The sequence below is a fragment of the Crinia signifera genome, chromosome 5, assembly GCF_055691185.1.
Source record: "Crinia signifera chromosome 5, ASM5569118v1, whole genome shotgun sequence".
Lineage (NCBI taxonomy): Eukaryota > Metazoa > Chordata > Amphibia > Anura > Myobatrachidae > Crinia > Crinia signifera.
In genome coordinates this window covers 287,210,940-287,237,987 of record NC_139221.1, presented here as the reverse complement: position 1 = coordinate 287,237,987, position 27,048 = coordinate 287,210,940, and the positions used below count along the sequence as shown (strand labels likewise).

Here is a 27,048-nt window from a genome sequence, read left to right as displayed (position 1 = left end):
ATCAGACAATATAAATAATTACAGGATCCCAGCAAGTTACTGCAGAAGGTCATCCCATCACACGTGTAGTCAGCAGACAGCACATGCATGGCAGCATTGTGGAGGCACAACATGATGGGAGGAGTCTAATATACCATAACCCATCACATCACATGTGTAGTCAGCAGAAGGCATATACATGGCAGCATTGTGGAGGCACAACATGATGGGAGGAGTCTAATATACCATAACCCATCACATCACATGTGTAGTCAGCACACAGCACATGCATGGCAGCATTGTGGAGGCACAAAATGATGGGCTGACAATTACGATTTGAATCTGACTGAGATTAGAAAAAAATCAGCCTGATGACAACATTTAATAAATTGCAGCAATAGCGTTATTGTGTGCCTGCTACTGCATAAAAACTAGATCTGAATTAAAAACACAAGTTTCACTTAATATATCTAACACAAGTCCACGGAGGAAGAGAAATCTAGAATAAAAAAAAAAAATTTATCCACTAGCAAAAGCGCACAGAACAGATTAAATTCATATGCTTTCAAGTTTGTGGACAAAAGGTTAGTTGCAAATAATAAAAATTAAATTAGGAATGGTTTTGTTACCTTTTTATTGTTAACATATATTGAAGATTAACCACTCCCACCCCTGTTCTATGAACTATATTTGGTACTTGTGTATTATAGCGGCGCCCCCGATTTCCATCGCGCGATGTTTAAATCGCGTCACATCGCATGCCGTGCACACGATGGCATGCAATGCGATTTTTGGCCCCTATACGATGAAAGATTGTATAAGCACCCTAAAGGGTGCTTTTAAGCACCGTAATGGGTGCTTACAATGTTAAATGCACCCCCACGCCACCCCCCCACTATAAACGTGAACCCGAAGCGCAGCGAGCCCGCGAGGGGCGGCGGTACGCATCCTCCGACCTTTTCATACCCCCACTATCCACGTCGGCGTGGAGTTGAGAATAGAAAGTGTGGTGAGCACAGCGAGCCCGAAGCGTGGCGAGCGCAGCGAGCCCCGCGAGGGGCCGCGGATACCTTCACAGGTATCGGAGTCCCTTCGCGGGCTTCACAGGTATCCGCGTCCGCTCGCCACACTTTCTATTCTCAACTCCACGCCGACGTGGATAGTGGGTGTATGAAAAGGTCGGAGGACGCGGGCTCGCTGCGCTCGCCACACTTCGGGTTCACGTTTATAGTGGAGGGGTGGCGTGGGGGTGCATTTAACATTGTAAGCACCCATTAGGGTGCTTATACAATGTTTAATCGCATCGCATTGTATGCCATATACAATGTCATACAATTTAAAAATTGTATGGCATTGTACAATATCGCATCGCATACCATCGTATGCCTTATGGTATGCGATGGGCGCCGCCAAAATACACAAGTACCCTATATTTATACCCTTATGCACGCGCACACACACACACACACACACACACACACCAAAAAGAAAAAAAAAAAACCTACACTTTTTTCTACATCTGTGCAAAACTGCACCGCCTCTTCTACCACAGAATTCTTACTAGTATATACTGGTTATCAAGTGTAATATTGTGCAAGGAAGGTACACAAACCACACAAGTATGGGTCATAGGGTCAACATACATTAGGTCAACCACTAAAAAGGTAGACCGGGCTTAGGTTGACACATCAAATAGGTCGACACACACTAGAAATCTAAATAGCCAAAACCATGAACTTTCATCTGCTGACTAGATCACAATAATTTGTTGGCAAACATTTGCCTTGAATGAAATACATAAAATCAGCCAGGAGCAACCACACGATGTGCGGTGCATTATCGCCCTGTAATTCCACCCAGATTTGTAGGGGGAAAAATTGTCTACGCAACAATACTTTAGATGTAAAAATACCAGCTTGCCAATCCAGACAGATATTTCCGCTCCTCGGAAATAATCAGCCGTTTTCACATAGAATAGATTGAATTTGCTACCGACAAACCCACGTTATTTTTTGCAGAAACGGACCTCAATTTGCAAATTGAGGATGCAGATTTGGCTTTTAAAAGAGCAATGGCAAATTGAATTGGTCCTAGCAAAAAAAATAAAAAAAAAAAGTGTAACCCCTTACAAATACTGTTAATTGAATAACAAGACTAAAAAGAAAAGAAAGGGAGAGAAGAGCGACTACGACATAGCTCACACCTGGTCTATTTCCATTTTTTCTTACATGGATGTATTATACTATGGACCAGAGATGTGCTACTATGTGACTAGAACAGATATAGGAGCGCTTTGGATATATAAGTGGCACAAACTGGGCATTCTATAAAATAAAAGAATGGCTGAGTTAGACAAATGAAAAGGGTTGGCAAACCTGATAATTCATTTAATAAGAAAAAAAAAGCATAATTGCCATGATGAAGTATGGTATGGACTTTTACACCACAAATAAAATAAAAAAATTATAATAATATTTGTTCACTTTAATACATACTCAACCGTTACACTTCTAATATACTAGTCTTAAAATAAAAAATGTCTACTGAACACAATTGACAACATACCAAGTGTCTAGCCACACATATACAACTAGTGGCAAGGGCAGATCGAGGCACATTATCCTGGCGAACAAAAAGAACATAATCATGCAGTAATCACACAAGCTGAACGTAACGCAATATATCCAGCAACCACAATGCCCCACATGGCAGATTCTGGCCAAGCATGAACCAACTGACCATCAGAATGTCTGCAAGGGTGGGAAAATAAAATTTTAAGATATTCTATGTAGCAACATAAGGGCTGGTTAATTGTGTAAAACTAATTTGAGTATGAGAACCAAAAAAAATAAGAGTTGCAGAGTAGAATAGCTGCAATGGCTCTCAACACACACCAACCAATGGCAGGAAAGCTACTGCAATGCAGTGCAGGCATTAATGGGGGAGGAGCACATCCAAAACCAGTTCTCTGAGGGTCCATACACACTAGAAGATTATCTTTCCAATCTGGCTGGTTGAAATGAAAATCTGGAATTTTTTGGGAGCAAATGACAATTGACCATTTGCTCCTAAACATGGAAAAAAAACAATAATTCTAATGATTGGTGACAAAATTATAGTTCTAGATACATATAGTTTCCCAGCTGTAAATTCAAGATATTTATTTATGTATTTTTGGGGGACTGGGGCAAAAGTCTACTCCAAGGATGGGGAACCTTTGCCCTCCAATGATTGTTGAACTACACTTCCTTGCATGCCCTTCAACAGTTTAAGCATGGCCAAAACAGCAAAGCTGTAGCAGGGCATGCTGGGATGTGTGTTTCAATAGCAGCTGGGAGGGCCAAAGGTTCCCCATCCTTGGTCTACGCATTGTAAATTTGAACATAGGGGGTCTTAATCTTCCACATTAAGATGTGTAATCATTAGCGTTTAAAACTATAGAAAGTATTTGTGCAGTTTATAATAGACATCTTGTTTAAGCATATTCTATTATATGCATTGCTAAATTCTTTAAACCTATGAAAACAGTGAAGGTCTTAATAAAGTAGTTCATAGCAAAAAATGTAAAAAAATAAAGTTTATCATGTACAGACCAAAAAACAAAAAATTTTTTAATTAAAAGTGCACCGATTTACAATAGTCTACCACCAGAAGTAAATAAACATATATTATAACACTAGGCTTTTTATTTTGTTTCCCAAATCACCTTTTTCTCTTTCACCCCTCTTTATGTATCAAAGATCCACCACATGCTATTAATGGCCACGTAGCACCATCCTCTTAACAATGATCCCAGCAGACACACGTTTACACTTCACAATCATGTGTATGTCAACTTCCTTTACATTAAACATCAGGATGCCAAGTTTCCTCTTACGCCCCTTCCCCCACCACCAAGAGCTATATAATCCTGCCCATTTTGGAAGTGCAGCAGCTTACGTTGCCTTGGGAACGGTGGGGCCCAATTTATAAGATCAATGGTTTGGTAGCGTTGCAAGTGGCAGTGTTATTAGTCCTGTTTTGCTCTAGTTTGTGAGCAGTTTTTTTTAAACCACTTCAGACCACAATTACAATGTTTACAAAGGTTTCAAATCCTAATTTAAAATATGTACAAGATGTGTAACATTTACACAGCACCGGCACTTTAAGATGGGAGACTTTAATGGTGTAAAATCAGGAAAAAAACAAAAAATAAAAATACACACACACACACTAAACTCATTAACATGCTACGGAGACAAGAAAAAAATCCATATTTCTTTACTTTCTGGGAAGTTTGTTCACCCCCAAATAATCACATTAGATTTGTTACAAAACAAAGTGTGGTGTAACAGATACGCCTGTCTGGGGACAGAATCTCACACGTATCATTGAACATGGCTACGTATAGCTAATCACCAGCAACAGTATGGCAATGTGTACACCCACTATGAAAAATATTGAGAGTGATTGTAAATCTTGGGTTTATAGGGAGTGCTTATGGTAGCATTTCACAGTAAAACCTTGTTGAAGAAGGGAGAGAGTGAAAGCCACAAATGATGTAGGAGCAGGCTACAAAACAGGCCTTCATTGTGGAATTTACATAGGAACTGTTCCTGTAACAATGGCATCTTGTAGACCTTAGCTCAACCTAGTTGACATTTTACTAGACTGTTGCCAGTAAAGATGGAAATCCCAATTCATGAAGAAGTCACAGACGAATAAGGGGCTGGGTGTTTTAGGAAAGAAAAAAAAGAAAAAAGAAAAAAAAAAAACACACACACACTACACACTTTTTTTTTTTTTTTTTAATAGAAAGGATATGATAAAGCAGCAGCCAAAATAAAGCCAGTGAGTAGCAGGTGTAAAGTAAAATAGACGTATCTTTCTGCAGATTGTAAGCTTTCGAGCAGGGCCCTCCTACCTTTTTACCATCTGTAAATACCCTGTTTGTTGTATCACTGTCTCCTTTTGTAAAACGCAATGGAAAATGCTGCGCTGTATAAGAAACTGTTAATAAATAAATACATACATACTATGGGGGAAATTTATTACGATGGGAATTGTATTCCAGATGGGATGTTGCTATGGGCAACCAATTAGAATCTACTTATTTACGTAGCGCATTCTAGAAGATAATAGCATCTTAGTAGATTTCCCCCTCTGTACCCTACCCAATAGTATTTGCTCTTGAATGTTTTTGTTGCATTTTCCAACACTTCTGCATTTACTTTTTTCAGAAGTCAACACATTGGAAGAAACGTCCCCTTCATGCCTCCCTATTGTTCGGATTAAAAACTTTAACAAACCAAAAATTTGGTTTTTATTAACCCAAGCTACATTTTACCTGTAAGCAGTTACACGGAGAGAAGCTCATTCTGCTTAGAGATGTGATTTACAGTTCGCTCATTGACAAGAGATTAGCATATCAGCCAGTCACATGTTGGAAGATGTGGGTTTGATATGTTCACAGCCTCACTGCAACCCCCCCCCCCCCCCCCTTCCTTTTTACATGCCATCTAGAGACACAGGCTTTTAACTGCGTCAGTAGACTTTTGCAGCTGCAGTATTATTTACCATAACCATTGATTAAGGATATTATGCACATTGTTTCCTTTGCAAAGTTATATATTATATATACACACAAAAAAAACAAAAAAAATAACTATTGTACCGGTTGTAAAAAAAAAAAAAACCTTTAGGGACTGATAAGTCAAAACCAACACTGCCCACTACTAGTAACTATAGAAAGGTAATTATGATTGGTTCAAATCTTTTTAATGGAAATAAAATAGTTTAATTTTAAAACTACTGGTCTCTGGAGTGTAAGAAAAGTTTATAGAGACAAGGGATTGTGAGAACGCCCAGGTCTAAACCTTACATCACAAGTAAACGTCACACTGCCACATCTAGTCTGTGCCATGCAGCCAGGTTGTGTATACAGGATCGTATGAAAAATGTTGTAAAGTGTCATCTGAAATGGGGGTTCTGGCATTTTATGCATCTACACAACAGGGATAATCATTTACAAGATGCTTGTTAGAAGATGTTAAGGGGGTGCTACAGGTATAGTGATGGCATTAATGTTGAGGATACAAAAACTTACATGCTTTATTCTGTAGGCATTAAGGGCAAGATGTATCAAACGGAAAATGCGGTAAAACCCCGGTTTTACCGCATTTTCCAATGTATCAAAAATGGTACCGCCACCTTTGGGTGGCGATACCCTATAGAAGCCTATGGGCTTCTTTTCGCCACCTCCGACGCAAACTTGCGGCCTCGCCGACCCCCCCTCTGACTTACCTTCCTGAAGGGTCCTCCTGGACCCCGGAAGGTAAACCCCTCCTCCCCCTAGTGAAGCAGGGGGGAGGAGGCGGCGCCGGGGACAGCCTGCTTAGCAGCGGGGGGGGGGGGGGGGGGGCGAAGGGCGGTGATGTATTTTAATACATCTCGCCCTAAATATTAAAGCAACAATCCTGAACATTTTGCAATACAGGTTGAGTATCCCTTATCCGAATATCAGTTATCCAAATTATTCCGAAACCCATACACTCCAGAAAGTAAAAAAAAAAAAAAAATTATTTTTATAAAAAAATAAATAAAACTTACTGGGGACATCTGTAACAGCCCTACTAGGACAGGATATGTAACTGGCACTATATATGTGCAGGAAAATGATTGCTTGGCATTTACATTCAGTGACTGAGATAGTGTACAAATTTAGTGTACAAATTTAGTTTCATGTTTTGAAACCTTGTTTTTTTAACAAATAAAATATATATGTGTGCATTCCATGTGGTTATACAGCATAAATGCAAGATACTTCAAATTCATCATTGAGATATTAAAATATTCCGAAATACAGAATAAAATCAGTTATCCACAATTCTCCTGGTCCCGAGCAATTTGGATAAGGGATACTCAACCTGTACTTTAACGTTCATTCTGAGGGTAGACAATCATATAATGTGGTAAATTTATGTGGGGTCTAGTGCAATTATGTACCCAATGAAGAGGTTTAGTCCGATTGATAGTCCTTGCAAGCTTTATAGAAGCCTGGAGTTGGGAGGGACATTTTAGGGAACCCCGATAGTTCTGAACTGTGGGATGTGCACCTTGTACGGTCTTGTTTTCAGGTATCAACTTTTACAAGACATTGTAAAACACACATACATGAAAATGACAAATATTTACCTGGGATTAATTATTATGGGGGAGATTCTCTAAGCTAAAAATGCGGTAAAAACCCCATTATCGGGGTTTTTACCGCATTTTGGGATGCTGTAAGCATCCCCCGCTGGGTTAACGCGGCGGGGGGCATCGCCAGAAAAATCTGGCGATGCCCCATAGAAGCCAATGGGCTTCTACCGCATCCCACCGCCGCCCCGCAACGCCCCCTCACCTGTGTCCAGGCAGCACAGAGCAGTGCTGCCCGGACCTGTGACCTCCTCCCTGCACTGATCCTCTTCCGGGTGCAGGGAGGAGGAGAGCCCGGCACAGCAGCAGCGCCGAGTGTAGGAGGGAGGGGGGAGCCGCAGGGACCCGGCGACTCTCACCGCAAAGGACAGCTCTTAAACGCAAGAGCTGTCCTTTGCTATAATTATTGCATATGTTAGAATATATGCGATAATTATAAATGCGATGGGCGGCGAAGGGGGGCGGGGATTCTTCGAGAATCTCCGCCTCTGTCCTTGTCATACTGTAAAATTTTATGGTAAGGCAAGGTTGAGTATTTGAGGGGACGGGAGGTGCAAAACCCCATTACAATAAAAATGTCATACAATGTAAGCTTCATTAAGGATAAAAGCATGAAAAAAAAAAAACATTAATAATCCCTGTGCCCAAGTTATTATTACAGTTTCTTATATAGCGCACACATTCCGCAGCGCTTTACAGAGAATATTTGAACATTCACATCAGTCCCTGCCCCAGTGGAGCTTACAATCTATATTCCCTACCACATGTACACACAGACATTCTAGGGTTAATTTAGTTAGGAGCAAAATAATCTACCAGTATATTTTTGGATTGTGGGAGGAAACCAGAGTCCCCGGTGGAAACCCACGCAAATACGGGCACGTTAACAAGTTCATGTTAACGCGTGTGTGTGTGTGTGTGTGTGTGTGTGTGAGAATTTTAAACAAATGCCTGCTCAAAAACCAAAAGACAAAAAACACACATTAACACATTTATGGAAGAGGAGACATTCCCCAAATTCCACTGTTTTCCCACAAAAACGGAAAATTCAGGCTGACATGAGCACAGCCTTTACTTATTTACAGAAGCTCTAATTAGGCTAGTATCTTATTTGGAATTATAAATACTGATCTTAAGAGGAGACTTTCAGATAATGGAGGGGCAAGGAGACATCACACATCCAACATTTTGAAGTATTGTACCCGCATTAGTTGCATGGAACATAATTTACTAAAACATCTAAATCAGGAATCAGCATGAAAATGAGAAGTACACTTGTGGCACAGGAAACACTGACATTTCCAAAAACGCAGCCACCCAACATTACAGCAGTTTCAGGACAGTGTCGTCCCCCGTCCCCCCCACCCCCCAATTTTAAGATTTCCCAATCCATTACATATATTTCAGTGATTTGCTGACATTTTCAGCAGACACAGATCTTCAGAAAGGCTCACGATGTTACTAGTAATGTTCAGCCCAAACAGATTTGTGAAATTCAATGATGGTAAACGTAATTTGCCAATTCCAGTAAAAAAAATTGGTTACAATCTGCCCATCTGTGAATCCCATGCACTAGGTGTAAAGAAGAAAAAAAAAAAAACTCAACTGTTCCACTTAATTAGCGATATGCCATCCTTTTATAGATATATTAATAAATAAGGCAATTTTTCGAAGTGTCCATATAAATTCAAACATCAATATTAGGATACCAACTTAAAAAAAAAAAAAAAAAAAAAAAAAAAAAAAGATAAACTAAATTATTAAACACTCTTAATTGTTGTATAATTAACTGCTCACACAGTATGGCAGTGGTTTCCTAACGTGGTCTTTAACACCCCAACAGTCCCAGTTTTAAGGATAGCTAGGCTTCAGCACAGGTGACTAATCTCGATCATTTTGATTATATCGGGCACAAATAGGAATATCCCTAAAACCGGGACTGTTGGGGTGCCCTGCGGACTGCATTGGTCAGCCACTGCATTAGGATGTACCAAGGTAATCTAGCAAAAAACAATGACGTATTCACGGAACATTCGAAAAACATCAGAACTCCAGTATATCCTTTGCAAGGTAGAGCACCTCCAACACACATCGTTTTCAGATTTCCATATGTAAAAGGTGCGGTCATTAGAAATAAAATCTTGACATACATTTAACACAATGTTTTTCAACACGCTGTCATCATTACACATACCATTAGTATGTAGCTGTCAACAATTTGGGCTTCAGACTATTTGATGTGAAAAATAAAAAATAAAAAACAGTGACCGACTTAAGCCAAACAAACTGGTCTTTATTTTAAACGAGTAAAAACGCCTGCAAATGTAAAGAGTATCTTATACATCAAACATGTTTGCACCACATAGAATGCATAAGACATCATGCAGCACAAACATCCTGCACGTTTGGGAATCACAATATACCATTTTATGAGCCATAAAACAAGTGCATATATATTTTACACATATACACTGGCTGGGGTACCCGGCGTTGCTCGGGTTTGGTTGAACAATTAGTATTACTTGCACGTTATCCTTTTTTGTTTCATACACCTGTCTGTGGTGGGCTCCAGGATCTGACCAGAGGTTTTTTTTTTTTTCCTTAAACCCCATGCTCTCTACCCCCTTTATGTTATGCAACTCTGCCATATCTTGCATCAGTGACAATTTGTGTAATGGCCAGACCCCTTTTTTAGGCCCACGGCAGGGGTCGGGATTGGGGGGGGGGTCCAAGTGGCCGTTAACCTAAACTGAACCCAATCAATTTCCTCTACCCCCTCTATGTTATGCAAAGTTGCCATATCTTGCTTCCCAGACCCACTAGATTGTTCGTTAAATAAATTAAAAAAAGGGGCTGCACTGCAGTTAAACCGTGTAAATATTTTCTGATGAGCGCCCAATTTAAAAAAAAAAAAAAAAAAAATTGAATTGATAAAAATTAACAAACCTACACATTTGAGCTTTACAAAGATACTGAAGACCAACGTCTGACTAATGCTGCCCATACACTTGTGAGATATTGTATACAATCATTCGATTTCGACCAATTCTGGCCGATAAATCGAATGATTGTATGCATTTATAAGGGACTTTGGCGGGCCGTTGAATGTTGCGTCGATAGATATTATATGCTGCACATAATATCTATCGAATTGTAGGAGCAGTCATATGTGGTTTTTAACCACATGCGATCACTCGAATACAATCCGTGGGTGGAGGACGGAGGGGACGCATTCAGAGGTGTCAGGAGTCAGTGGTGGCGGTAGAATTGTTTAAAACACTGGGCTGCCCTGTGATTGGTTGAGAGAGCTCAGCCAAATCACAGGGCAGCCCAGTGTTTTAAACAAATCTGCCGCCGCCACCACTGACTCCTGCCGCCCGCAAGCGCTACTGCTAGCATACACTACTCCGCCCCCCCCCCCCCCCCTGCCCGCCCTCTTCCAGCACCCGACTTTTGCACCCAAAAAATGTGATCGGATTCGATGGACATCGTACTTGGATGTCGCATCGAATCCCATCGCATAAGTGTATGGGCACCATAACGGAGATTCCCACCCAGTCCTCAAGGCACACTAATGGTGGAATTTAATAGGTTTTTTTTCTACACCGATCTCCAGTCTATAAAAGTGCAGAACACATTCATTTTTTTTGTTATCATTAAGCAAACTAAAACTAATGGGTGCTAAATGAAAAGTGCAATTTGGGCACACAAACTGGTCACTCTTCCCCACATTTCATCTCAAAACTTCTGTGGCCGAATGGAGCAACAATTGACTTTTGCCTTAAAAAAGTTTTAAAAAGAAGGATGCCTATACTTAAGCACAGATGACCTAATGAAATCCCAAGTTAATTTGATTTAACCATCTGTGCTAAAGCATGGATTTCATCAAAAATCTGGACCTAGTGTGGGTTAGGAAAAATCTAAAATAGAAATCAGGAACTAATAAATTACAGCAGATACACAATTTACAAATTGCAGATTGGACCATGTTAAAACAGGAACCACAAATACTTTAGAGAGAGAAAAAGGTCACATTAAAAGCATCCTGCAAACAAACAAACAAAAAAAAAAAACCCACACAAACAAAACAAGCAGTATATACATAAAAAATTGCAGGCAGACGTGATGTCAGCAATTTAGCGGTTAGATTTGACAATTTTTTTTTAAAGTCAAGACCAATCGGATTGCGCCTTTTAAAGAAAAGCCACGTCAAATCTAGAATCTAAACCTCAGAAATATTGCAAGCAAGTACAAATAACCCAAAGTCTCTACCACCACATTTGCCATCACATACACCAAACGAAAAAACCCTTCTTCTCTATCTTGCACAGCCAATTATGCTGGACGAGCATTCATGTTTAATAAAGAACCGTAACACCCACCTTTACCATCAGGCTTTCACATCCCATGTATGGAAAGGGTGCATAGCTCTAGCAGCACACCACCGCAAGTCCTGTTTCCAAGAGGGAAACATGGTTATGATGAACATTCTGATTTATGCTCCCAGAGGGGGGGGGGGGGGGGTAGATACTCTGAATTCACTTTCCCTGAATGGAACACAGAACACACTAGAAAGATCAGCAAATCCCATGTGCAACACTGTTCCACAGTCGCCATGGTGATTTGTTCCGTGGTACCAATGCTGTTGCTGGAGGAGGAACAATGCCATACACTTGAATATGTTAAATTAACAGGCAAGCTTTCACTTTCATTTTATTTCTGCATTGATTCTGCATTACATTTTGTTATAAAAATAAACCATGTAACCTAGGGCATGACTAGGCTCAAGCACTAAGCCATTAGGCTGGAGAAAGAATTGCAAAGCTCTGTAGCAGCCTCTTAATACTCAGTAAATAACCTGCTTTGCTTCGTGCTGACTCAGCACAGGAATAAATGGTTTGTGTTATGGTAAGTTGCACTGGACAAAAGCCAGCATATCATGACATATACATATCACAATTGAGATATATATATGTATTACCATCTTTTAAATATATTATACAATTACTGTTAAAACTTAACCATTCTAAAGAGGGAAAAAAGTGAATCATGTATAAAAATCCTTTAGAATGCGACTAAATTAAAATAAACACATTGACCCAATATCATGCTGTCTGTACATAGCAACTGTGTTAAACGACAACTTGTTGCTGAAAACATAGTCATCTCAGTACTAAAGACTGAGATGCACTGTTAGGGTTCCCAACTCCGTCATAAGGGAACCCTAACAGTGCATGGTTTCTCCTTGCAGAAGTTTGCTGCAGTTGGGAAACACTGGCAAACCTTGTGAGTTTAATTCATGCTTGTGGCTGATTTGTGTAGAGTGTATGGGGGTGGGGTGAAATAGTTTTACATTGTGGCTAGAACTAGAGAGCAATTCAATTGTTGCTCCGTTTAGACAAATTCGCAATGGGGTTGGCATTTCACACAGCCTCCTGGTCCCATAAGATGCTTGCAAAGTAAAAGGTTTGGGCATCCTAACCAGAATTTGAGACCGGATTAGCAGCTACACCCCTTCTATGGAGGGCAACAGATCAAAGAAACAATTAAATTGCTGTGATGGGTGCCCAGATAAACATTTGAATTGCTTCCTACAGGTTAACCTAATATTTATGTGGGTTTCTTCATGGTGTTCATATTTCTACTCATACTCTACAAAAAAAGTTTTATAATTTTACAGAGCCATTTTAAGGCAAAAAGCACCGAACCATACGAAAGACCTAGCTAGCTATTTATCCTTTGTATAATACATCGAACACTGGTCAACAAGGGGAAGAAAAAAAAATTATAATTAAGTTGGCTTAGGTTGCATTTTTGATGCAGATTCCAGAATTGTAATATGATTTTCTCTAGTACCTAAAGATAGATATATATATATAGATAGAGATATATATATATATATATATATATATATATATATATATATATATATATATATATATATATATATATATATATATATATATATATATATATATAGTTTCATAGGACTTGGGTTGGTATGGTTCGTAAAGTTAGTGTAGCAAATAAAAAAACGAGAGAGTTTATGCTGGACCACAATTTAGGGTGGTACGGATGGTGTAATTGTTAGCATTACTGTCTCACAGCACTGAGGTCATGGGTTCAATACCCACCATGGTCCTAACTGTGCGGAGTTTGTATATTCTTCCCGTACTTGCGTGGGTTTCCTCCGGGTGCTCCGGTTTCTTCCCACAATCCAAAAATATACTGGTAGGCTAATTGGCTCCCAACAAAATTAACCCTAGACTGTCTGCGTGCGTGTATATGTGTTAGGAGATATAGATTGTAAGCTCCACTGGGACAGGGACTGATGTGAATGTTCAACTATACTCTGTAAAGCTCTGCGGAATCTGTGTGCGCTATATAACAAACTTAGTAAATAATAAATGGATATGAATTTCAAAAGGCCCACAGTCCACTGGAATTGAAAGCTTTTCAGGGAGTCTCATGCATATAAGGATGGAGTAGAGAACCTCAATAAGTATAAAAGAAATAGGGTGTTGCATGTCGTTCAAAATGCATTTTCATTGCAGAAAATCTTGGTGGGAAACGTGCCACAAAGATATTCACAGTATGGAAACTTGTTAAAAGTATGATGGCTGACTATTGTCCAAGAAATAATTTGTAAATAAAAAAATAAAAAAAAAAAGTCCTCTCAACGCTTTCAAAATCTTGTAATAAAAGTGCAACCTAAATACAATAGTGATAATGACTTGTAAAAAGTGATTTTTAAGAGCTATACGTGATCCAAGACAGGATGTAATTTTTGCTGTAGACATCCGAAAAATACATGGAAGTTGCTTTTTCTTGAGCAGTGTAGTTTTTATAGTCAAAATTCTGGGAGTTGACTTAAGTGTGACAGTTGACTGCCTCCCTACCCTGACTGAACATCACTGCTAGGCTCTGAATTTTAGACGAGCAGTCCACATCACTTGGGTGCACCAGGACATTGGTACTTGGGATGGGGAACCTTTGGCCCTCCAGCTGTTGTTGGAACTACACATCCCAGCATGCCCTGCACGTTTTAGCAAGTGCAAAAATAAAAACTTGCAGGGCATGCTGGGATGTGTAGTTCAAAAACAGCTGGAGGGCTAAAGGTTCGCCCATCTGACTTGTGGTAATACAAGAGGAATGGCCAGCAATTTTATACTGAGATATATTTCTTCAGTTGAACATAAAAGAGTCACTTATATTTATTATAAGTCAATTGATTATTGGTATATATTTAGCATTACTGCCTCACAGCACTGGAGTCAGGTGTTCGACTCCCACCATGGCTCCAACTGTGAAGAGTTTGTATCTTCTCCCCGTACTTGCGTGGGTTTCCTCTGGGTACTCCAGTTTCCTCATATAATTGAAAAATATACTGGTAGGCTAATTGACTCCCAAAAAATTAACCCTAGAATGTCTGTGTGTACATATTGTAGGGAACAGATTGTAAGCTCCACTGGGGCAGGGACTGATTTGACTGTTCAAATATTCTCTGTAAAGCGCTGTGGAATATGTATGCACTAAATAAGAAACAGTTAATAAATATATTTATTCTCTCTCTGTTTTCTTACCATCTGATAAAAGCTCCAGGGTCGGAAGTTCCCCAACACACTTTTGCATAATAAAAAAATACTTATAGTATATATAGGAGCATTGGTTCATTTTTATAAGTAGCACTGCAGAATCTTCCGAGGATATGGGTTTACTTTGCTGGTGGGATAAGATGGATATATTTTCATCATCAAACCACCAAAATCAGCTTGTTTGTGTCTTGTGCTCCCTTAGTTCATATAGTTTAACATATAGTAGCAGCATTCTTTATGCAGTGGGATTTGCATGTGTACACCAGTGTTAGCAGGTTCCTTTAACTTAAATCTGTGCTGGAATTTAGAAGAGTTGAGCCCCACTATGTTTTTTATTTAATGCAAAAACGTTATTTGAAGTCGTGTAGATACAGCACATATATGTCAGAAACAAAAGTACAATGGGTTAGGACGTAGACAGAGAAAGCACAAACAAAACTAGAAGTCCGATTTATAGTCTTCAAGAAAGAGCACAAGATGTATCTGGTGAACTCTATTGTAGTGTGATTTACATAAGATACGGAATATCACACACAAACAGAACATTGTGCTTTTGATTATGAAAATGATAAACACACACACACACACACACACACACACACACACACAAACATAACCAGTTTAATAAATGCATCATTCAAGACTAAAAAAGTAAATTTATATGCACAAAAATAAAAATGTGAAGCAATGCAAAACCAAAAACATACAAGAAAATTAAAAAATAAGCAAACATTTACATTCCAGACCATGTTCCATAGCATTAAAATTGAGGATGCAAAATAAAGCAAACCCACTAAATAAACTGTTCAAAAAAAAAAAAAAGACACACCCTCTTTCCCAAACGTGACCTTAGCTCAGGAATGCAATGGCCCCATTTAAAAGGAATACAGCCATAACTGTAGCATGCTGGGGCGCCACATGTTGCCTTTCTGGCTACGAGAAATCAAAATACAACAATCGGCTCTGTTAAATAAACCTGCAGCAAACAATCTTCAAAATACATAGGATTCAAAAGCTATGAAAAAAATTAGCATTTGTGACAAAGCTTTACCACAATGGAAATTGTTATTATTTAAAATATAACAACCCTTTGTTTTGTCCAATGATTTGGATACACATGACACGTGATATTGCTATAAGCGATATATTCCAGGTAGGAGTCAAACTTTAATTAGTCAAAATCTGAACTAATTCTAGAACAAAGCTTCCATGTTTCACTACAGGCTGCTTAAAGAATCTACAAGACCTGGAGAACCTGCTCCTTGATGTGACATGATAGAGGTCAGCATTACTTATCTGAAAGCAGCCAGTACGGTACACAGTCCTTCTAGTACAAGTTACAATAAAAAATCCCAGCAAAGTGGTTCTAGTCAATGGACTGGACAAAGGACATGTTTCTGCTGTAAAAAAAAAATAAAAAAAAAAAAAAACACACCACTTCTGACTCCCAAGCAGCAGGTAACTACATAGTACAGCTCCAGGCCTTTACCAGGTATAAGCAGCAGGAATTACAACACATCTATTACTATGAGGGGGCAAGGACATAAAGAGGAAGTTTCATTAAATCACAAATGTTAACTTCCATAAAGCAGATATTAAATCACAGATAAAAAAAATATAAAGCCCCATCTCCATCTGGCCACATAGTTTTAGCCAAACAGAGAAAGCCACAGCCATTTAAGGAGGTACTAACCGGCGCCTCTTAACTCCCAGTTTTAAAGTGTGGCAGAATAGGCTTGCGCAGAAGTATATTAATATACAATAAACTCCTGCAGTGCTTATGCGCCAAGAGAAATATATGAAGTAGGGATTACAATTGCACATGCTGAAGACGAGTTATTGTTTAGTTGTGGCATTAGCCAATTACATGCTTTCAAAACCCGAGCCTTCGCACCACACTATTGACAAACACTTCAGGGAACTGTAGTTCTGCCCATATTTGCCTTTAAAAGGCTATAAACATTAAAAAAAAAAAGGTATAGTTAGACCCACCTCTAGTTTCCATTAAAGCTTTGTTAGAGATCAAAAGCCATATAGCACTTTATTCTGCAATCCATTGAAATTGCACAATTACTAGACAGGGTGCCATTGGCTAAGATGGAACAGATGCAAAAATCGCTGTATAAATTTAAATGCTTTTAAAACTAGCCATGATCTTACTGGTATTACATGCAGACACTATTTCCCATCACCTAGGAAATATAAAGCACTCATAAGCCAACAATGCACTCTGACAGTCTTTTGTAGCGACTGCGATGTGCAAAATTTAAACTCAAAATTTAGCGCACCAACTCCGAAAATAGATCCTTGCAGTCAAAAAAAAAAAAAAAAACCACAACTTATGGCCCCTACACACATAGCAATTGTGTCATTTTCTAAGCGATCTGACTTAATTTTACTAGATCTGTTCGTAAATGACTACACATCGCTCCATAGTGATCCGCGATGCAGATCATGCATGCATGATACACCTAGTCAGTCAGTGTTCTCACCAGAGAACACTGGCCCTGACAGATCGCTCAGCGCACCGATGTGTGCGAAGGGATCTAGTATCGCTTTGCAACATCACCACATGTGCAGACCCCTTTAGGACTCCAGCAAGACCACCACACTGAGCATTTAGCTAATTAAGTCATAGTGGATATTTATAAAAGCACTCTGACCACTGTGGTGACTAGACAACTTTACAGTGGAAGGTATGTCTAGAACAAGGTTGCCATTAGGACTACCCAGCAGTTTATCAAAACACATAGGGCAAATGAAATGTAATGCATCCTGCCAGCAGGGATCACGGCAATGCCTGGCTGCTCACATGTCGAGCCATTTACAGCAGTAGACATTGCAGATTTTCGCTTGCACCTCTATGGGTTGGGTTGCAAAGGAAAACGTACAATGGTGGCAAACAGAACTGAAGTACCCTTCCTCCAATGAAGATGATACAAAGTTCAGAGCAAAGGTGTAAAAAAAAAAAAAAAAAAAAAAAAAAAAAAAAAGGGGACCAACTCCATTTTTATTTAAAGAGGGTAGCAACTTTGTTTTTTGGAAAAAACTGACTGACTGCATGTGCAAATACATTTTCTGTTCAAACACGCGGAGTAAAATGCCACACGGCCTTCATTTTCACACTGCATTCTAGAGTTGAGCTAGGACACACCCTACTTTTCCTCTTTGCCCATATTTAAGATTAGCCCCTGTGCAGTGCAACATGGTTTCCCCAAGGCACAAATCTGGTCCCGTTTTGCTTTGCTTGCAAACAAAGTGTGTGGGTTTTTACAAATTAAATGCAATCTTTAAATTAAGGTAAGTGAAAAAATGTTTAGGATATATATTACATACAATGTAGTTTTTCATTAGTTTAATGTAAACAATTAAAAAAAAAAAACAACACCACTCCACCTTGAAAAAAGCTGCACCACAAAAGGAGAGCTACTTGGATAATAGGTATACAAAGCATAAACATGATTAGCTAGTATCTTATGATGTAAAAGCAGGGAAGATAGTGTACTCATACTGCTGTAGGAAAATGCAACGGCATAATAAATTGGAAATATTTGAAATTAAAAAAAAAAAGTTTACAAAAAAAAAAAAATGGTACAATGCTCCAGAATCATAATGAATGATCACATTTTTCAAACCACACAGACTTAAACAAGTTGAGATCGACTTAAAATTAATGTTAGGCAAAGATGTGTGTGTGGTGTGTGTGGTGTGTGTTCTTTACAGCAAGCTGCTAAACCTTCCCCTCCCCCCTACACACATAGCTAAGCCACATGTATACTGGCCTACAGAATAGGAGCTGCTTTATTGACATAGGACAGAGGTATATATTTATAGATTGCAAGTATTCACAGGCAGATTGCTTGGAATGGATTACATAAATGACTAACCTCTCCAACTGTTGCCCTGCTATAGATATAAAGAAGGTTTGGGATTTTCTATTTCGGAATGTAGAAATATAACTGGAAATATACACCAGAGATAAATATATACTTCCTGAGAACAAGAAAACGGAGTACTACAAGGTTGTTGCACAAAAACAGCAAATTTCTACACAATTTGTTGTTCTGACATGTCCTTGGTGAGAGTCACATTCAGTTGCGCACACCCATGCATATAACGTACCAAGATTAAGAAAATAAACATAGGAGTCATTGCACAAAAGTGACAATTTTGAACAAAAATGTACAGCAACAAAATATTTAAAAAATAAATAAAATGTAAACACACACACTAAAAACAAACCAAAGTGGTGCAATGATTAGCTTGCAGTCACATAGCACTGTGGTCTTGGGTTTCATTCCCACAAAGGGAACTGTGTGGAGTTTGTATGTTCTCACCGTACTTGTGTGGCATTTTCTCCCACACATTTCAAAAAATATACAGGCAGCTTAACTGGTTTCTGCACATGTGGTAGGTAATGTAGCTTGTAAGCTCCACTGGAGGCAAGAACGGACGTGAATGACTGAAATCGTCTCTGTAAAGTGTAGCAGAATATGCATGCGCTTTATCATTAATTATTACACTAACTGAAAAAAAAATATTAAAATTATACTCTGCTCTTAATATGTGGCTGCTGATTTCTACAAAGTAATTATTCAATTAATTCGGTTTTAATCATTTCATTTTTATTTATTTTTTACACACAAAAGTAGGGGGGGGCAGAAATAGGCACCACAGTAAATATAATGGTATATAATTACTACAAGCCTTTACAGAACTGAAAACACTTACTACAGGAAACAAACACCACGCTGAAATTGTCTTTTGTGGATTCATTAAGGTCGAAACATTACACACACTAGAGGGAAAAAAAAAACTGCATTCCTACGACATTCTCTGGAGACTTCAGTAGTGTAATCAGGAACCAACACTGGGTTGGAGCCATGATACACTGCAGTCCCCTCCCCCATGCAACCACTATCAGGAGAACCTTCACAAGGCCCCTTTTTCTATAGCAGTGTCTTTTAATGCTTCAATAAGCCTTCTGCAGCACCATATTCCCAACCTGCCTTTCACAGCAGGTATAAAGGTCATTCCAGCAATGTGGGAGTGTCTACGTCAGATCTCCAAAGTCCCAAGATGGCTTGGAATGCAGTGGCTGCTGGGCCTAAGAATTTTACTTTGCATAACAAATCAAGCACACTTTCAAATGATTGGTCTTCTGAATTCAGCTCAACTTTATGGCAACCCTAACTGACACCACCTCTTGACCTTTTCCTTATGTGAGGAGGATATAGATTGCCACTTCCCAACCCCCTCCCTGCCCCCATAATGCATAGCTTGAGCTGCTCCTGAAAGACTCAAACTAATGAGGAGTGGTGGGGGAGGAGGGTAGCTGTGCATTCACAAACACACATGGTATAAGAGTTGGAACATTCGCTCAATGAGCGATAAAAGGTTTGGAGTGAGGCACAAGGGAACGGGTGAAAGACATTTTCTGAATTTCATTCATCTATTTTTAAGCAAACCATGACTCTAGTGAGTTTGAAAAAAATAAAAAAAAATATGACACCACCATGCTATTCTTTATGATGAGGAGGAGGGGTGGGGGTGGGTAGGTGGAGACACAGTAAAAACGGAAGATGTCGGCTGTGGAAAGGCCTCATTGAAAAGTGAACCTTAGATTTTCAACATACCAGCAGAGTGGGTGGGCTCTAACTGGGTACACATTTACCATGCAAACATCAAACAAAGACCTTACCCACCACCCACACCTCCTTTAACCCTACAAGCACAGAGGTGCTCAATGCATTGAAGCTAAATAAAGATACAGGAAATACTAGCTTACACAAAGGAAACAAAAATATACATAAATTTAAACTTCAGACAGTTATTACAAATACACAACTTCAGCTCATCTTTATATTTGTATAAGAAGAAAAACATAGGTCACAGATAAAATTAGGAGTGTACCAATTAATCATTTAATGTCACTTTTTAAACACAGCCTTTAAAACGTGAAGTAGTGGCTGGAACTTTCTCACATTTTTATCTCTCCCCAAACTTTGATAATTAGAGAGAATCTAGAAAACCAACCCTGTCAGATTGAAACCATATGTCAGCGACATACCCATGCATAAAATGTTTCTGTCCCAAATAAATTGGATTTATTGAACAAAATTATATGCACTTGTTTATCAACAAGCCATTTTTTCTAGTGTATTTTTTTTTTCCAGAAACTCTTCATTTTAGAATAAACTGTTATAGTGAAAAAAAAAAGTAATTCATGTGTATTGCAACAATGACAAAAGGAAGGTATTAATCAAAGCATGAAGGCAGATAAATGTGAGAGAAATAAAAGCACTAACCAACCTTCAACTCATTTTACAGGTTGCATTTGAAGATTGACAGTTAGGAGACAATTGGTCAGTGCCCTTTTTCTCCACTTTAGCACTCTCTCCATGCACGAATACCCAACAATAGTAACAATATTATCTATTATCTCATGTGTTTTAAGGTGCCCATACACTGTGCAATAACTGCATGCGTTTTGGTGTAGAACCCATGCGATTTGCGTGCGATGTGATCGGGACGTACTTTTTTGATCCGTGTGATGGGATATACGCGGGAGAGCGCATGGCACCCGAACATCACACCATGTATGGGCACCTTTAGAATCACAAAATTTCTCAGTTACCTCAATAATAATTACAAATGTGCGATTTAAAGCAGAAGCACCCTAGTTGTGAATCACATACTTAATATGCATTGTCTGAGTCTATGGTGAAGAAAATACACCACTGAAAGTGTCAATGAAATGTACAGAACAGTTACAGTACAATATTTAAAAAAAATCGTTATGTAGACCTTTAAAATGGCAGCAAACTCTGCAAGAGGCCCATGAAATGAACAAACAGATCACAAAGCAACAGCAGGTAAATACAGACTAACAATCCTCAATTTCCAAGGCTACAACTTTTGTAGCGCTAAAGTCACAACTTCATTTAAAAATCACATTTATATTTAATACAGGGTTTACAATAAATGGCCAGCAAGGAAGAAGGAATAGCCTCAGTAGAATAGACACATTCCACTCCCCCAAAACAATTTCTACATTAAGCACACTGACATAGAATGTGTCAGCAGATAAGATTCAATGCAGTGTATAGAATAAAGCTCAACACTGGCGTATAACATAAACCCATACCATGTACCAATATACTGTGTATAATAATCACACAGCAAAGTAAGTAAATATAAGAATATATGCTCAAATGCTATATTGGGCCACACATCATTGTTCACCACATTGTTACAAAGGGGGGGGGGGGTGTTGGGGAGTAGGAAATAATTACACTGAACTCTCCCTTTAAAATTATATTGAATTGTTTTATTTACCTCTGCCTTTTGGGAACTGAATGTTCAACTTCTATAACTTTGCCATGCAGCTCCACTTTCCCTGAAACAAATAAATATATAAGGTTAGTGTTCAAGGTCTGAAGATAGACAAGCAGGCCAGCTTACACTTCCAACCCCCATAGACTTCCTTTTCTGATGCTTCTGCTGCATTCAGCAAGAAAAAGACAGGAGGGAGATGCAACATGTTTCTATACAAAAAGGAGGGGTGTAGCTACTATCTGTATGGACACCCAGAACCTGAATAATGTATCAAATAAAATGACAAATACATACAATGTGTGAGCAATTGGCTGGTGGATAATAAAGGAACATAAACTGCTTGGGATTACACATGTACTATATCTATATCATTTTTTTAAGGAAGCGGCAGCTAATGTGAGATCAGCAGTGCAATAATGAATAATTAAATACCAGAAATGGAGGAGGGGGGTGTGATCGCTGGCTGTAAAAGGATGACTGAGGATGGTAAGTATTGCAGAAGGGGCTGCTTTAACAAACAGCTACTGTGCTTTCTTATTACAGTCCTCGATACTCGAAAGCATATAGATTAAATAAAGCAAGTGTGAACTGAGCGAGCCAGTGAGGAGTGAAGGCTCGCTCAGTGACACTCGTGATCCGGTCATGTGCATGTTTACATGTTGTGGGCTGAAGGATTGGTCCCCTCCCCCCCCCCCCCTTCTTTATGAATGAGCCCCAAGACATTCTAAAGATCAAAACCTGGGTCACCAATACACAAACCACATTTGGATCATCAATGCAACCACCTCCCTCCGTTATCCTGCAAATATACATATTGGTGTCGTGTGGGCTGACCATTGGGCAAGTCCTGCGTTCTATTGCAGTGATACATAGGCATGGGGTGTTCCCAGGGAAGGCTGTTAGGGGGTGTGGGCTAGGAGATGCAAAGTCACCTGTACACAATGCAATGAAGGTAATAATGTATCCTCTAGTACTAGAGGGGGTGTGAAGGTAACATTGTATCCTCTAGTAATGGAGGGGGTGGTCGAATACAGCCATGCTACCTTGTAATGGAGGGGGTGAAGCCTGTAGTAATAGGGGGGGTAACAATGTATCCTCTAGTAATGGAGGGGGGTGTGAAGGTAACATTGTATCCTCTAGTAATGGAGGGGGTGTAAAGACAACATTGTATCCTCTAGTAATGGAGGGGGGTGTAAAGACAACATTGTATCCTCTAGTAATGGAGGGGGGTGTGAAGACAACATTGTATCCTCTAGTAATGGAGGGGGGTAGTGAAGGCAACATTGCACTGGACTTCACTATATCGAGTACCCCACCCCCTCCTTTAAATAAATATGTAAGTAAAGCTAAATCTAATAAAACTTGGGAGCAGCAATGTTACATAGAACACTAAAATGGGCCACCACCCACGCCAGTTTATTTAACGTGGATGGACGGGTGGGTGGGTCAGCCACCCTGGGCTTGTTAGCAGTACGGTAACGGGAGACGACGGTACCTGCGAAGTTGCTGCGCGGGTCTACATCCAAGCACCGGCTACACCGATACAGAGGAAGCACCGACAGTGTTCCTGAGTAGGTCAGGGGTGCAGAAGTAATAGCACACAAGCCTCCTACCCCAGTCTCTGCACCTTAGTGCATAACACCACCATGCAACCCCTAACATACGTGCTCTGACCAACGTTTACATTTAAACCGATATAATCACAAGATCCGCCGAACGCACTGCAAGGGGGGCGAGGTTGCCCACGCGTGGGCCCTTCTGCAGCATGCGTGCCTTTAAAGCCCCCTCCCGGCTACCGCTGCAGGTCAGCCAACTTGGGTGCGCGCCCCCCTTCCCTCCCCTGATTTTGCGCAGGGTGCTGGTCAGGCCCCACGGAGCCCACCACCACTCTCGCCCACGGGCGCAGTTACCTGAGAGGGTGTCGATGGCCTTCATCGCCCAGTTCTCATCTGGACAGTCCACAAACGCGTATCCAGTCTTGACCAGAAACTGGCCGGTGAAAGGGATCTTAGAGTCCTTGAAGAGACTTTCCAAATCCGGGGGGCTGACGTTCTCGCTGAGGTTCCCAATATACAGCTTGTTCATTTTAAAGAAAAAAATACAGCCAAATAAAAAAATGGGGGAAAAAAATAATAATAAAAAAAAAAAAAACACGAAATCGCCCCTTAAAAACACCCAAACAAACCTCCGGACTGTTTGCACAGGGGGGTGAGAAAAAAAAAGAGGGGGGCGGTGAGCGCTGCCGGGGGAGTAAATCAGGTCTGTGCTCGCTGCCGGACTACAGGCACCGAATGCAGAGGGAGAAACAGCAATTTGGGGCTGTTATCCGGATGTGCCGGAGAAAAAAAAAAAAAAAAAAGGAGAAAAACAGCTTTTGCACTAGAATGGCGGGCTGAGGAGGGAAAAGGAGGAGGAAAAAAACTACTTTTTGTCTTCCCCCAAATCCTTTTGGCAGGCAGACTGTGACAATGTCACTCTACGTTACTGTAGGCGCCGCCTCTAAATAAAACCGAGAGGAAGAGGGGGGGTGATCACTTTAATATTCCGGCTTTTTGAATGAGCCACGTGTTCAAACTACAAATCAACTTCTCACGTGAGGCGGACTCCCAGGTTCTCAATTAGAGAGTAGATTTGGGGGAAGAGGAGAAGCAGGGAGGAAAGGGAAAAAGTCAGGGAGGGGTGGAAAAGAGAGAGAGAGAGATTGGGTTAGAGGGACAAGGGGAAGAGGGGAGGAGAATAAAAAAAAAAAAGGAGATGGAGATGAAGGGGGAGGGGGAGACAAGTTTGGATGGGGGTGGGTTGGTTGCTGCTGCTGGATTCCTCTATGTATGGGAAAGGAGGGGGCTATAGGCTGAAGGGTTACAGCAAGAAAGTGTCTTACACTCTCTAGCAATATTCATGGGTGCCAGTGTGGGTGAAGGGGGGCTGCTTGCTTGCCCCCCTGTAGACTGAGAGGGGGGCAATGGGCTGGCACACAGGGTCTAGGCTTCGTTAGGACTCACCTGAAAGGAAGTTTAATGTATCTTAGATTGGTTTTATAGGACACACAGGCTATAATAAGGGAAGGGGAGACCATGCACATCTCTCCCCGCCCACGCCCTCCTCCTCCTCCTCCTCTTCTCTGGGTGTGCGTAAAGAATCCCTCTTGCAGTGAGGGAGGGGGGAGGTCGTGCAGTTCCTCTCGCTGTTTGCCAATATGGCTTGAGGACTTTGAATAGGTAGATCGCTTTCAAGAGTGAACGAGGGGGGATGGAGACGTGGTTGCTGAAGGGGGTGTGGTGCGGCTGCAGTATAGCGATCATATACTGCACACTGCCTATGCCCACATCTATCTATGATCTCCAGCAATGCTGCTGTGTCCGTGTCTGTGTGTGCTGTGCGGTGGCTTTCTGGGCTGAGGTCCTGAATCATGCACTTGGGTACTCAGCGATATATGACAAGGAGGGGGGCTATGTGCCAATGGGTTATACAAGGGGCAAAGCATCATCAGGGCACACGTATGGTAATTGATTTATTATTTGATTGGTTAACTTTAAGTCTCTGCTGAGCCGGCGATGGCACAAAACCCCATAGAGATAAATCCAACAATAGATGGGATCAGTGTGTCATTGTACAGCTAGCATGGGAGAAAGTGTCTCCTATCATACAACGCCTCTCTTCCTCCATGCCATGGCAGCAGCGGGCACGGTGCGTGTTGCTGCTGCTGCTGGCTCACAGAGCCATTCATAATTTTTTCTGCATTTGTAAGAAATACAATGGTGGGTCTGTGGGGGAGGGGAAAGGGATGGGAAGAGGCTGCCTCTAGTAAAAACAAAATGTTGAGTGGAGGTGCAAGAATCTCCACTCAATAGAAAGCCTTTATTTCCATCACAGGCAAGGCTCACTGCTTTCTCATCTGCTTTCATTTTGTTCACTTGTTGCAGATTTAGTTTTCACTACACTAAGTTCGACATAGGAAACCTGTGAGTATTATTAATTCGAGTTTATATTGATAAGGAGTTCTATGGGGTAACCTGTTCCCAGAAAGCAGACTTCAGCAATATTGCATTTTGTGTGTATTTGTTCATCTTCTCTCTCCAAAGTGTATTGTGGGTTGTATACTGTGACTCCAATCTAAAATGTTCTATTCCTGATATTGTTGTATTATTCTACTACCGTATATTTCTAGAATGTGTATTATTAATAAATGTCCCCCCTTTAGCTATGTTTATATATAATCATTTTGGGGGGTGGGTAAAACCCCTTCCATCATTTTGCATCTATTTAATTATTGCATAGAATATATACTCATGAGCTGTGAATATTAAATACATTTAAAAAAAGATATGAAGTACTCGCAGTAACTTCAGATTTGCCTCAGTGGATTTCTACTACTGTGATACTACTACTGTGATGATTACGATTGTGTGTATATTACACTCCAACACACATGCATACGTGTGTGTGTGTGTTATTGTGACTGCATACCACGTATTTATATATATATATATATATATATAGAAGTTGAATACTTCCATTCTTTATTATTATTTTTAATGTCATTTTGTAGTCCATAAATAATGATTCACTGCGGGTTTTAAATGGCTGATGTGAATCCAGTTAAATGTATTACACCATGACGATAGAAAGGGCCTAGTACATGTGCCAATTGTATGCTATGCATTTCTTTATATAGGAATCGGTTACAGGGGTTTGTTTTATTCCAGCTTAAACTCTTAATTAAAAATAGTTACTTATGAAAAGTTTTTAGCTTGTATTATAAGTTCTAGATCATTTATTACCAGCCTTGTTTACAGAAATAAACAGACTTGGCTGGGAGATGGATACGTAGGTTATGGTATAGAAGGGGGTGGGGGGGAGGCAAGGCGTGGTTACAAACAATGCAGCATGTCACTTCATATAGGGGGATGTAGTGTTTATTACACCATACTATACCAAATCATTTCTATGTAATAAATCT

At 40.1% G+C, this 27,048-nt stretch overlaps 1 protein-coding gene across 2 annotated transcripts in view; it reads right to left on the bottom strand.

The window, feature by feature from the left end:
- IGF2BP3 (insulin like growth factor 2 mRNA binding protein 3) overlaps positions 1-24,840 on the bottom strand; it is a 79,535-nt gene extending 54,695 nt beyond the window's left edge. Inside the window, exons 1-3 of one of the 2 annotated variants that reach the window (XM_083189163.1) lie at positions 24,274-24,838; positions 23,999-24,164; positions 22,089-22,149 (exon numbers count right to left, since the gene is read on the bottom strand). In XM_083189163.1, coding sequence (XP_083045289.1) covers positions 22,089-22,149; positions 23,999-24,023 — 86 coding nt within the window. In that variant the 5' untranslated portion in view covers positions 24,024-24,164; positions 24,274-24,838. Of the gene's footprint in view, positions 1-22,088; positions 22,150-23,998 lie in introns of both variants that reach the window. The other variant, XM_083189162.1, reaches the window with a different exon arrangement.
- Positions 24,841-27,048: the final 2,208 nt, after the last annotated feature.